Source organism: Mollisia scopiformis (genome assembly GCF_001500285.1).
Source record: "Mollisia scopiformis unplaced genomic scaffold LY89scaffold_6, whole genome shotgun sequence".
NCBI classification, from domain to species: Eukaryota; Fungi; Ascomycota; class Leotiomycetes; order Helotiales; family Mollisiaceae; genus Mollisia; species Mollisia scopiformis.
Window position 1 is genome coordinate 1679503 of NW_017263586.1, and position 11903 is coordinate 1691405.

General features: G+C 47.2%; 5 protein-coding genes across 5 annotated transcripts; 2 read left to right on the forward strand and 3 right to left on the reverse strand.

The window, feature by feature from the left end:
- Positions 1–1610: 1610 nt before the first annotated feature.
- On the reverse strand, positions 1611–3236 carry LY89DRAFT_570707 (cytochrome P450; the record flags this gene model as incomplete). Its single annotated transcript, XM_018208588.1, has 5 exons — positions 1611–2131; positions 2193–2454; positions 2510–2895; positions 2963–3022; positions 3074–3236. Coding segments are annotated over 5 exons (1392 nt in total), but the record flags the coding sequence as incomplete, so codon positions are not given.
- Positions 3237–3875: 639 nt separating this feature from the next.
- On the forward strand, positions 3876–5537 carry LY89DRAFT_456217 (MFS transporter, MCP family, solute carrier family 16, member 10). Its single transcript, XM_018207639.1, has 4 exons — positions 3876–4189; positions 4238–4611; positions 4669–5154; positions 5211–5537. The coding sequence occupies exons 1-4, from the start codon at positions 4014–4016 to the stop codon at positions 5486–5488; spliced, it is 1314 nt and encodes a 437-aa protein (XP_018075201.1). The 5' UTR covers positions 3876–4013; the 3' UTR covers positions 5489–5537.
- LY89DRAFT_682505 (uncharacterized protein) lies at positions 5444–6917 on the reverse strand. Its single transcript, XM_018214525.1, has 3 exons — positions 6778–6917; positions 6217–6733; positions 5444–6112 (listed from the first exon to the last, which is right to left on the reverse strand). The coding sequence occupies exons 2-3, from the start codon at positions 6576–6578 to the stop codon at positions 5587–5589; spliced, it is 888 nt and encodes a 295-aa protein (XP_018075202.1). The 5' UTR covers positions 6579–6733; positions 6778–6917; the 3' UTR covers positions 5444–5586.
- Positions 6918–8176: 1259 nt separating this feature from the next.
- Positions 8177–9422, forward strand: LY89DRAFT_666480 (uncharacterized protein; the record flags this gene model as incomplete). Its single annotated transcript, XM_018212913.1, has 2 exons — positions 8177–8285; positions 8353–9422. 2 exons carry the CDS (start codon positions 8177–8179, stop codon positions 9420–9422), a joined length of 1179 nt encoding a protein of 392 aa, XP_018075203.1.
- A 426-nt stretch (positions 9423–9848) lies between these two features.
- LY89DRAFT_640727 (FAD/FMN-dependent oxygenase/oxidase) lies at positions 9849–11721 on the reverse strand (the record flags this gene model as incomplete). The annotated part of the gene is made up of 6 exons (XM_018211676.1): positions 9849–10113; positions 10172–10595; positions 10653–10946; positions 10996–11064; positions 11120–11336; positions 11389–11721. 6 exons carry the CDS (start codon positions 11719–11721, stop codon positions 9849–9851), a joined length of 1602 nt encoding a protein of 533 aa, XP_018075204.1.
- Positions 11722–11903: the final 182 nt, after the last annotated feature.

Genomic DNA, 11903 nt, shown 5'->3' on the forward strand with positions numbered 1-11903 from the left:
TGTAGAGCGCTAGGGAAAAAGACGGTGGCAATTCAATATGAATACAGGACGAACTTGGCAGGATTCCAATAACAAGACCTCTCAATAAATGAACGAATCTCATCTTAGCTCAGTCTGTACTGACAGCTTGCTGAGGTACTTGGGGAGTGTCTGGGTGGCTGTGGTTTTGTTGGGCAGATGAGGTCCAGAAGGCCGAACTGGACTTGACTGATAAGAATGAGAGCTGAACTGGAACTGAACTGGTTAAACATAGGGAGAAAGTGCAGTTTTCTGGTCTAACCAATTTTACTGCAGGTTTGCATAAAGTATGAAGGATTTTCTTAAAATAAGTTTACATCTGGATTATGTCGAATTTTCCTGTCTCGATTTCCCTTGTCCAGTCAGCCATTGTTAGCCTTGGTGGCTTACTTATTAAGCAGCTCCAGCTCTTTCGAAAGCTGGAAGTAGAACTGTCAAATTGTCAATGATTTCCATTTTAAAAGTTCGTTTAGGAAAATTTGAAGTTTGAGGTCTAAATTGGCCTGAATTGATGGTAGACATATCCATCGAAACCACTGCTGGTTGTATTCTCTTTCTTCCGTTGATTGTATTGAATAGACCGTAACATGTGTTTCGATTATTAGTTGTCGTTGTAGGAGTATTGCTTCGTAATTCCTCTGCATGAAATTCTAGTCAAAGGCGATTGGTTTGAGACGAACAACCGGGATCGTGAAGTGCTGGCTTGTGGTACGCGCAGAGATAAGCTTCGTGTAACCTGAGCTGTTCCATGTGGTTAGCCCCGTGTGAAGGCGTGACTATTATTGCAGAAACGAAATCCAACTCAGCCGCCAAGGCGCAGTCGGGAGGGCCACAATCTATGCCATGGCTTTTCAACGCAAGATAATGCAGTACGTACCACTTCAGTCAAGTCTTCCCACCAAACCCCCACGAGAGTTAAAGGTTCGTAGTTCTTATCTCATACACAAGCCATCCAATGGACGTAAAATCCGACTACAGAGAACTCTGGAACGACAAGCCTACGCTGCTTAAACCCCGCTTCAGAGCCTTATTGCTTTCTACGGGTTTATCCCGCGTAAATAGTTTCGGTCCTTGCATTGCAGCACGCGCCTGGAGAGAGCTTACGGGAAATGAGAACTTGCTGCTGGATAAGGGGCTCCATACCGAACACGAAATGTGCATTGGCCGGAGGCACAGTAAGTCACTTGTTCAATCATCAACCGAGGCTTGAAGTCAGCTATTGGGTTGTTCAGTATCTCCGGCTGGCTTGGCGTTCACTCTGCGGAAGCACAGGGCTGCATCCGTGGCTGCAAGCGCTCAGATGCGATATGAGGTTGAATGCAATGCAAGAGTGATGATGAAAACTCTTTGCCTTCGAGGATTTATCTGCGCTTTCATTGGGCGGTACTGAGCAGCTAGCCGAGTCAGAGGATCAACTTCGAATTGTTTTCATCTTTCATCTCTATCCCTATCTCCACATGGCATTTTCTGGCTCATGCTTCACGTACATGTAGACGAATGAGGACCTCGTCCTCAAGACTGGTGTAAACATCATGCTGCTCCATCACAATCGCCCCTTTCGAGATCGGAAGCGCCGTATCCAGAACACCACTGCCACATACTGGCTCTATATCAAAAACATAAAGCAAATTGGCAAGTATCAGGGATACCTCCTTCATGGCAAGGTGCCGGCCAATGCAGTGTCTCGGGCCGAGGGAGAATGGTTGAAAAGCTGCTTGCGCTTTCTTCACGTCGTCTTCAGTTACTCCTGTCTCTGGATCGGGAATCCAGCGCTCCGGGACATAAGCATGCGGTGAAATGAAGTAATCTTTGTTACGAAAGAGTGTGAAATTAGGCACTCCAACATAAACACCAGGATGGAAGTGTTCGCCAACGATCTCGATACCTCCCTCCCCAACCACTCGTGGGATATTGGTTGGGGCTGGCGGAGATAAGCGCATCGCCTCGTCGATGCAGGCACGGAGGTATTTGCAATTCTCGGCGGCTCGAGGCTCTATCTCGGATGTCTGTTGAAATTGAGATCGGAGCTCTTCATGTAACTTCTTCAGGGCTCGTGGATGACGAGATAAGTAGAATAGTGTTGCTGTGAGGGAAGAGGAGCTCGTGTCAGAACCTATTACAAGAACGATCAGTCGAGCGGCGATTTTACGTTTCTTTCATGAAGATTCTCATACCTGCCATCATCATCAGGATGCCTTCACCGTGCAACTCATTGCTGCTGTACTTGGTCCCTGTCTCCTCATCCCCCGCGTCGAGTAAATGTGCCATGATGTCCTCATAGCCTTTCTCTGCATCAACTATACCTGCATTGTACTTCTCGATACGATTGAACGTGTGGCGTCTGGAATAGTCGCCGAGGGCATTGCTGGCTGCCAGAAGTTGTGGAAAGAGCAATCGATCCAAGTATAGACGTTTCAAGAGGGGTTCATGACCTGTCTTGCTTACAAGTTAGTATGACTAGTAATATGGCTGGGCTTTACAGATCTCTTACCATGTAAATGCGGAAAGTTCGCTTATGGGCTTGAGTCATAACCTTGTCTCCTTTCCCGTCCACAAACCCAAATGCCTCGCCGAAACAGAGACCTCCCATGATGTCCAGCATCAAACAATTGAATTCATAAGCCATGTTGAATGGTTTTGCATCTTCCCGACCTGTGCCAGACCTGAGCTTTTGCATGAAATGCAGTACACGCCGTGAGATGAACGATTCATAGCTCTGGAGACTAGACTCGGAAAAGGCTTTAGCCATGATTCTTCGCTTGCGTCGGTGTGCTTCTTTTGAACTCGTATTGAAAGTATTGATGGCTTGCTTATTGACTCTGAAGGCAGCATAGAACTCCTCTGGCTTTGACGTATTCTTGTTGAATCCATAAATGTCTGCCACACAAGTCACTTAGGATCAGTAAAAATTTCATTGGCTGTATGGAGATTTAGGGTCGCCTACCTCCAAGTGCTTTCACATCGTTGATAGATAACTTGTTAGGTGAGTACCTTAAGTGTTTTCCTACGCAGGTTGAGTTGTTTAGTCATGCTATTGTCAAATGAAACGGCGTACCATATTGGTCATGAAGCGTGTACAGGTGGTAGTGCAGATCGCCCTTCCCAGCATGATATAAAGTAGGCAAGCCGCAGAGCCTGTGTAGAAGAGGTCCCGGATATTTTGCCAGTGGATGAAAGTAGAGACGATATATTATCACAAAGCATAACTGGAAAAGCATATGTTAGCGGCACGTGACGTGTTGAAGCCCGAGATGCAATGAAGGGTGAGATACCCAGCCTATTCCCAAGCTCACGCCCAACACGACGAGTGGAAAGGTTTTGATCTCATCATATGAGATGGAAAGAGCCATGTTTGTTTGACGATAGTCAGGATCGAAACCGTGAGGCTACCTACCTCTGCACTGGGCTTTGCCCGCCACGGCTCGGCTTGGTATTATGAATGAGCGATGAATGGCTGTCAGTGTCAGGCCTGGCCGTCACCCACATGCGGGCACGTCAGAAATTATCATCCTGAGTGTTCGCCTGCATGTCAACGTCTCCGCAGCGAACATTCTTAAGTCCGAGCACCGAGCACGCCCATTTACTGCAACAGTACCTAGGTAGATCATCATTTTTTCCAAGCATCAATTCGTCATCCTGGATCCTGGTTACCAGTAGTCTCTCAATACATGACTGGATGATTGGTGACGATGCTCGCTGTTGGTTGTCTGTCCATTGATGGTTGCGTTTCGTGGTGGTTGTTGGGAAGTTGTGAAAAAAATGATGGTGTAGGTAAAGATGAAGCGAAACATGAAATAAAGCGGGATGAATTCGTTCTTCCCCTTCAACAAGTTAGCGCACAAGTCATGTGAACGCCCCTGGATGTCAGCTATACTTCGTCAATCGCGTTTCCTCATTCTTGGTCTCTATTTCCTCCAAGCTTCCCAATCTCCAACGAACGAAGTTCTACAGCCACGCATCAAACCTGCGTTGAACCCCGCACGTTGAATTCGAAAATGTCGATCGAAAATTCATCCCCAGTTCCGTCTCCATCTGAAATCTCATCTCCACCTTCACCTCCAGCTTTACCGTCTAATCTCAATCATCAGAGTCCAACTCAATCTCCTCCGGATGGCGGCATCGAAGCGTGGTTGCAGGTCTTTGGGGCGTTCATGGTGTTTTGGAATATATGGTATTTGCGCATTCTCAAGTCTTAAATAAATCCACTCATACATCGTAGGGGCCTTCCGATGTCCTTTGGCGCTTTTCAATCTTTCTACGTGCTCCAATATCTTCCAGACTACTCCTCCTCAGCAATTTCATGGATTGGGACGCTACAAGGAGCGTTACTAATTATGCTGGGCGTCGTTTCCGGCCCAGTGTACGATCTCGGCCACTACCATTTTCTTGTATATACTGGAAGTTTTCTTACCATTTTTGGAATGATGATGCTCAGCCTATCGACCCAGTATTACCAAGTCTTTTTGTCGCAAGGAGTCTGTACTGGCGTTGGTTGCGGCTTGCTTTATGTCCCTACAATGTCGTTGGTGGGCGGATCATTCAAACACAAGAGGGCCATTGCTATGAGTGTAATGACCTCTGGCACTGCTCTCGGTTCGTACATATTCATGTTCTGAGAGTGAATGAAGGTATGATGCTAAACTTGAGTAGGTGGTATAATATACACAATTATCTTTTCGCGACTCATTTCACAGATCGGGTTTCCATGGACGGTCCGAATTATAGCATTCGTTAGCTTCTCTACCTTCGCAATGGCTCTTCCGGCTTTATTTATACGCCCAGCAAAAGTTAGCGGTCGTACCAGGTCTCTCTTCGATAAGACTGTCTTCACGGACGTGCCGTTCCTTACTTTTGCCAGCGCACAATTCTTTATCTTCCTTGGCTATTTGGTCCCACTATTTTACATCCCGACATATGCCCAGATAGCTCTCAAAGAAAATAAATCCGTTGCCCTCTATATATTGATCGGGTGTCAGGCGGCTTCTTTATTTGGAAGACTTTTTGCTTCGGTCCCTGCCCATCATTTCGGGGTAATGTTTACCTGGGTCACTTGTTGTAGCGTTTCAAGTATCCTATGTTTTGTTTGGATAGCCACTAATACTTTGGCGGGTTTCATCGTGTTCAGCGTGTTGTATGGTAAGCCTCACAAACTGCGCATTTGGCTAGTTATTGAATCGCTTATTTCATGACAGGGTTCTTCGGCGGAGCACTGATTGCTCTCCCACCAAGCATTTTCCCTGTGCTCTGCCCAGATCCCGGCACTTTAGGCTCTCGTATGGGCCTGTCATGGACGACATCAGCATTGTCTTTCCTGATTGGGACTCCAGTTGCGGGCGCTATCATCAATTTGCAGACTGCCAATTTTCTAGGTGTGCAGGCTTGGAGTGGAGCAACTCTCATGGTTGGGACTGTACTTCTCCTTGCACTGTGGATTATGCTTTCTCGTAGCGAAGGGCGCATTTTCATATAATTCATGCTACGATTGTTTGCTCATCCAATAAAGTACTCTTGAAATCCTTAAAATTAGGCAGCCAACGCTGGCAAGCCAATTGGATGTTTGTCAAAGACTCAATCCCAGAAAACCAGACACCTTACTTCAACACTCTCTCTGTCCTCCATCGCCTCCATCGCCGGGTCTCTGACCGCAGAATGAGGACAACGTTTCACCACACCTTCTTTTTGATCCCAGCACTTGACAAGCACAATCTCGCTGTCCTCCATGGCGTACAAGTAGTGCCACTTGTGAGATTCATTCTTGGCAACAGCCGTGTTTGCTTTTCTCCCCTCGCCATTTGGCATAACAAGCTCCCGTACCACGAATTCATTCTCCGGCACCGTCGAGCCGTCACAGTATGCAAGCGGATCTTTGAAGCAGCGCTTAAGGGGTCGCCACACATTGATCAGAGCATAGCGTTTTTTGAGCAGAGAGTCAGCATTACCTGGCTCAAATAGGCGGATGGTGCTTTCCACACGAGCAGGTGTTGAATCCACATGGACTTTGTATAGAGGGCGAGTAAGACTGAGACAATCTGGATCGGGAGACGAAGAATTTCGAAGAACGTGATGAATGACACGAACATAAGAGGCGTTGGTACTATTGCACCTCGCTTTGTCAGTGAACTGCAGACTACGGATTTGAAAGACAATACATGATTGGCATAGACTCTTGGGTGGTTCGATGGAGAATAGAGAACTCACACTCGCTTCACCACCTCGGCCGTTTCGGCATAGTACATGTTTTCAATCTTGTTCCCTTCTGCAAAGTCTTGTTTGCTCATGGAGGATTTGTGTTTGACGAGCTGGAAGCCGTGAGTGTCAAGAGTGTATTGGTTCTCTAACCCACGAATATCTTGGACTACAACTGGTACGAGCTCTTCGCGGTCCTCTTCAAAGTCCGTTTTGCCCCAAGTAGACGGGCCGAGAGCTTCTCCTGCTTTGGATACCTTGACATACTGTAAGTCCGTGTGGATATCATGCTTAGCTGTTGGAGAGAATGTTGCAAACATAGCAGGCTCGTAGTGTGCTACTTCACTCATGTTGAGAATTGCGGTGGACGCCATGGCAACTGGAATGGCAGTTTTGGTATAATGGGCTATTGGATACAGAGCTGAAAGAACAGTATCAGAGGTTCCCCTGTGTCTCCATATGTGCAATTAACGACGTATCGGTCGTTATCTCAGTTGTGGTATTCACGAGTGACGTGGCTGCTCGCCCTCTGGAAACTGATAAGCAGTGGTCATCTGTCCTCGCATGACTTACAGAAGGAGCCTTCGTGCACACGCATAAAATACATACACATGCATGTAAGAAAGTCAGACAGAAGTACACAAGATAGTCAGACAAGCATGAAGGTGTCAGACTTTTTTCTTCTTGGCACAATATCTGTGAGATTGCGGGCAAGGCAAGAATGCTGCTGGTGATCCTATCCCGGACTGACCTTTTATCCCTTAAGCTGCGATTCGGAACACACTTCCTGCGGCCGCTAGTTTTGGCTAAGCGACCCAGTCAGACAATCAGGATTCGCCAGCACAGCAGAGGGGCCGTGCATTGAAAGTGTGCTTACCGCAGCTTAAGGGATACTCGTATCGCTCGGCGATGCTTTTGGAGATGTCGGCTTAGGCTGCTGTGTTTACCGAGCCTCACGAGCCCTGCTCAAATTGATGCACTTTGTTCCCATTAGGCCGTGAACGATGTTAGGAAGGGTTCGGGTTCTTATGTTTCTAAATCGTTCTTAAACACGTTTCCCATTGGCTGGTTCGGTTTCTCACCAGGATGATTATCAGGGCAGGGTAAGGTAAATCCTTAATAATATGCTGTGAACACTTGGGCCACTAAGGTAGCCAAAAGAGGCACTATCCCGGAGTTCAAATAGCTTAACTCACAATCTCATGCATGCTGCACCTAATTGAAGGCTTTTGATTTAAGCTCGAGTCTGTTTGTTCACTTATTAATGGACCACTTTAAGCATAATGAATCACATGCTCTAGGTTATATAACGTTAAGGACAAAACACTTATTTTACATATAAATAAGAAACACAATGTTTCCTAAGCACGATTTTTATTTAAGAAACGATGTCTATCCACGCCCTAGTTCCCATCTTTTCCGCAGGGCAGATGCTTATAATACTTTAGCACGTTTCAGGCAGGACACCCTGTAAGCACCCCCACTCCCGGGCTGAAAAATGAAAAGCCCCGTTGCGGCCCGCCCCCACTCGTTCCCGCTTCGCATGCCCCTAGGCTCAGGTACGAGGGAAGTATAGGAGTATCGCCCGGCGTCAAGGAATTCGGCCAGTCTAAGAAGTCGGCTGACACAAGCCTACATCATGGGCGATTACAATTCAATCATTGGCCACCTTACATGGTGACCGGCACCTTTATTCCCGTCTTTTGCCAATCCTTCACAGATAAGCAGGCAATCCACATGCATTTATCAGCGATGATGCGATAGGCTGCGACAGAAGTCGCCCCCGGCGCACTGCCCGCTGTGAGATTGATAAGTTCGAAATGCTTACTGGGGAACCGGGAAACTTGAGCGAAAGCGAGAGCAAATATGAGGGGTGGAGATGGTGAGGCATCAGCCACCTGGAAAAAGAAAACGTTGGATTGACATACACTAGTGTTTTGTTCACTCGTATTTTATTTTGTTTTTTTTCGATATGGATTTGACCACGACTGAATCACAGGATGGAGAAGAGGACTGGCGAAATATTTCGGATCCAAAACGGAGAAAGCGAGTGCAGAACCGCTTGTCTCAACGAAAACGGCGTAAGGAAGCTGAATCAAAGTCGAGATCTGTATCGATGTGGAGATTCGTTCCTCTAACTTGGATCAGGCCAGAGATGTCGACAGTCATACGATGGCGAGGCTTCAAAAGGCTCTCAGCAAGCCTCCGGCCTAGGCGAGGCCTTTGAAGATTTTGGCCTTGGTGATATGTCGGTCGATCTAGCATTCTCACCCAGCTCTCAGAATGATTATGGCGACTCTTTTCGAAATTCTGAGCCTGGGCTAGTGGAAGATTTCCTCGTTCCAGACTCATTCTCGGTCGATGACTTTCAAAGAAGCTTCGACGCCCTTGACTCCCTGGAGACGGAGCAGCCACTGTCGAAAACAACTGTCGTGCCCCCCAGCCACGTTCATTCTACATGCTGTTGTGGCAAACCGCATTTCGGTAGCGATAGCATCCTCGCATCCAGCAGACGCCCCTCGCAATCTCATCTACCCTCGCTCCTTCTGGCTGAAACCCAAGATATTCGCTCCGTTCCATGCAATCATACTGTTCCTCCAGCGGAGCCTCAGGCTTATCCACTTGCATCTCGCTTACCTTCAGAATGTTGCCCCCGACGTGCGCAAAATATCGACAACAGGTCTGTCTCCATGTCAGGAGTCTCTCAGAAGATGCAGCGTACACCTAAATCAGCGCGAGCCCAACTGATGGATAGAATGAGGAGTGGCCAATCAAGCGTACGTAGTGCCTCCTACGGCGGCGATAGTCAAGGGCCGATGTTCGATGATGGCGGCTGCGACCATGTCGAATGTCAACAATACGGTCCATCTTCTCCACGCCGGGAAGCCAGGACACAGTTTTCTAGACGCGAGAGCTCACACCCCTCGCAATCAAGACTCACGACATCTACCAACCAGGCTATCTTGGCCGAACATGGAATCGATCTCGTCGACATTCTACGAGTTTCCTCACGCAACCGTCGACAAAGCCAGTCAGACGGGACTCTGCCACTCAACAATAGCGTCTCGGGCCAACGCCAGCGCGTTACCAAAGTACTAAGTCAGTTAGCTAAACCTGATAGGATAGAGGAGGGAGAGGAGGGAGAAGAGGGAGAAGCTAGATGTGACAAGATTGTGATCTTATATTTACGAGGTGACAGTGAAGAGGGTGACAACTGAGTCCTTGGTAAATGGCGACAACGGGTATAGACGCGTCCCAATATAACTTTTCTTTTTTTTCATGACGTTATGAGCAGGTATTTGAAATGTGCGGGTTTCGTGCATCGGTGTTTGTCGCTTAGAGAAGACATCTTAGGTATTTTGGTAGTTAGTAGACAGAATGGCATCAAAGGTGTCTTTGAATTATGACAATGCCGAAACTAAACTGATTTGCCGTGTGCACTTCACATGGCCCTCTCCCCTATTCTCGTGCGGGTCTCGGTTATAATACTGCAACTGGTTACTCTGAGAATCACGTTTCTGTGCTAACTCAGAAGATAGCTAGCTTCAACTCTAGCGCCAACATCAACTTTGTTCCACTCGAACATCATCACCATCTTCCTTTTCCCTCACTGTCAAACTTTGCGGGTGCCATCATCCATCATCTCACTTTTCATCAGAAACGAATGGCTGGTATCCATTGAACCTGCCTTCCGGATCAAGCTCCGCCTTCAATGCCTTCAATTTCGCCAACCTCCAAGGCTCATAGCCGTACAGAGATTCCGGCGGGTCCTTCGAGCCATGGCCATAATTGACGTACTGCTGCAACCGCCCATAGCCCGAACTTTCGATCCACATGTCCTGTTGATTTGACAGCCATTCATCAAACAAATCCGCGTAAGTGTGATCTCGATAGCCTACTTCCATCATTCTGATAAAGCGTCAGCCAGCAATTCTTGATCGAAACACGTGATCACGAAAAGACTTACAAGAAATGATCTGAGCCGTCTCTCCATGGGTAGGCTGTTGCGTCGGAGGATTTGGCTCGTACACCTTGTTGCGGAAATGTCTCGAACATGACGCTGAACATAGCCTGTCCATCGTACTTTTCGTTCATCTCTTGCCATCCATCGAAAAACTTTCTCATGGTGGGTATGTGGTAGGTTTTCACATTTGCCGCATAAAAATTCTTGATTGGAAACCTCGCCCATCCTTGTGGGGTACAGAGGATGTTATTCAAACCATTGTAAGTGGCCCAAGGAAGTGCATCCCACGCCGATACCTTCTCGTCTCTGTGAACGGGATTGAGGGCTTGGAATCTATCCACGTATGTCCTTGCTTCTTCTGATGGCCCAGAATATACAATGTTGATATTTATTGTAGGCTGCCAATAATTGTTAGCCACAAGGCGCTCTTCATGTATGAAATAACGGACCGCACTTACACCGCCGGTTGCTCCACGTTTACGACCAATGACGAAAATTGCCAGCTCTTTGGGCATCGGCGAAGCGACTTCGTTAATGAGATCAAAAAGGCTTTCGACTTTGTCTAGCTGAAACTCGAAGTCGATTATGTAGTGCATACCCTTGTTCTGTTGCGGATGTACTTGAAAAGTTGCTTCAAGTCCGATGCCGAAATTGTGGCCAGCGCCTCTCACTGCCCAGAAGATGTCCTTATTCTGGAACTCCGAGGCTGTGATGATGGTTCCGTTCGCAAGTAACAATCGGATCGATACCAGGTTGTCGTTCAAGTAGCCGTATTTTCCTATCACCTTCAGCGAAAAACTTGAAATAACTTCAATCGGATATGATACCTTGCAGCCTTCCGATGCCGGCACCCAAAGATATCCCCAAAACTCCTGTACATGGACATGATCCGACAGCTTTGCTCGAAGTCAGCTCACGAATAATAGAAGCATGCCGCGCTTTTGCACTTACTAACTTCCATGCCTTGGGAGAAAGTGGCATTGGCGAAGGCCCCAGTAACTACCCCACCACCTACCGTCATCTGCTCCTTGGCCTTATCGTAGCTTATGCTATTCAATCCTCGCATATCAATAACCATGGCCTGTTGAATACTCCTCAAGGAGGATGTAAGAGAGTGTCCACCTGTCCGTGCCTGAAAAGGTATGCCTCGCATGCGCGCATAGTTGACCTAGACACATTTCAGCTTCAACCGTTTAGCCACAAGAAGTCTCGAGACTCACAGTTTCTACCACATCATTCTCTTCCGCAACTTGTACCCCAACGATATAACCTGGCCTCTTGTAATCGGTATATCGCGCATTGACAATTGAAAATTCGGCCTCCTCATCTGTGATAATGTTTGCTTGCGGAGAGAGTCTTTCCGATAATTCAGAAACAATGGAACGTTTCAAATATTGGAGATCATATGGGTCAGAGGCAGCGCCCAAACCAAGCAGCGAGAGCACATGTTGGACATTGGTCGTGAGAGAGTACGTCTTATTCACTATTGTTCGAGTACAATGAACAAAAGAAATTGAAAGGAAAAAAATCAACAGGAAGATGTTTCTTCGCATGATTTGGTTTGATGGGGTACCTGAGAAGAATGAGCATTCACTGTTTATCGTTCTGGGCTTACTCCCTATTGAAAGGCTCGTAGGCTCAGATTCTTCATTGATAGCGCATAGCGAAAAGTCTGACATTTCTGTCATTCAAACTGATGCGTAAGTGAATACTGAAGCCTTCGATATGCAAGGTT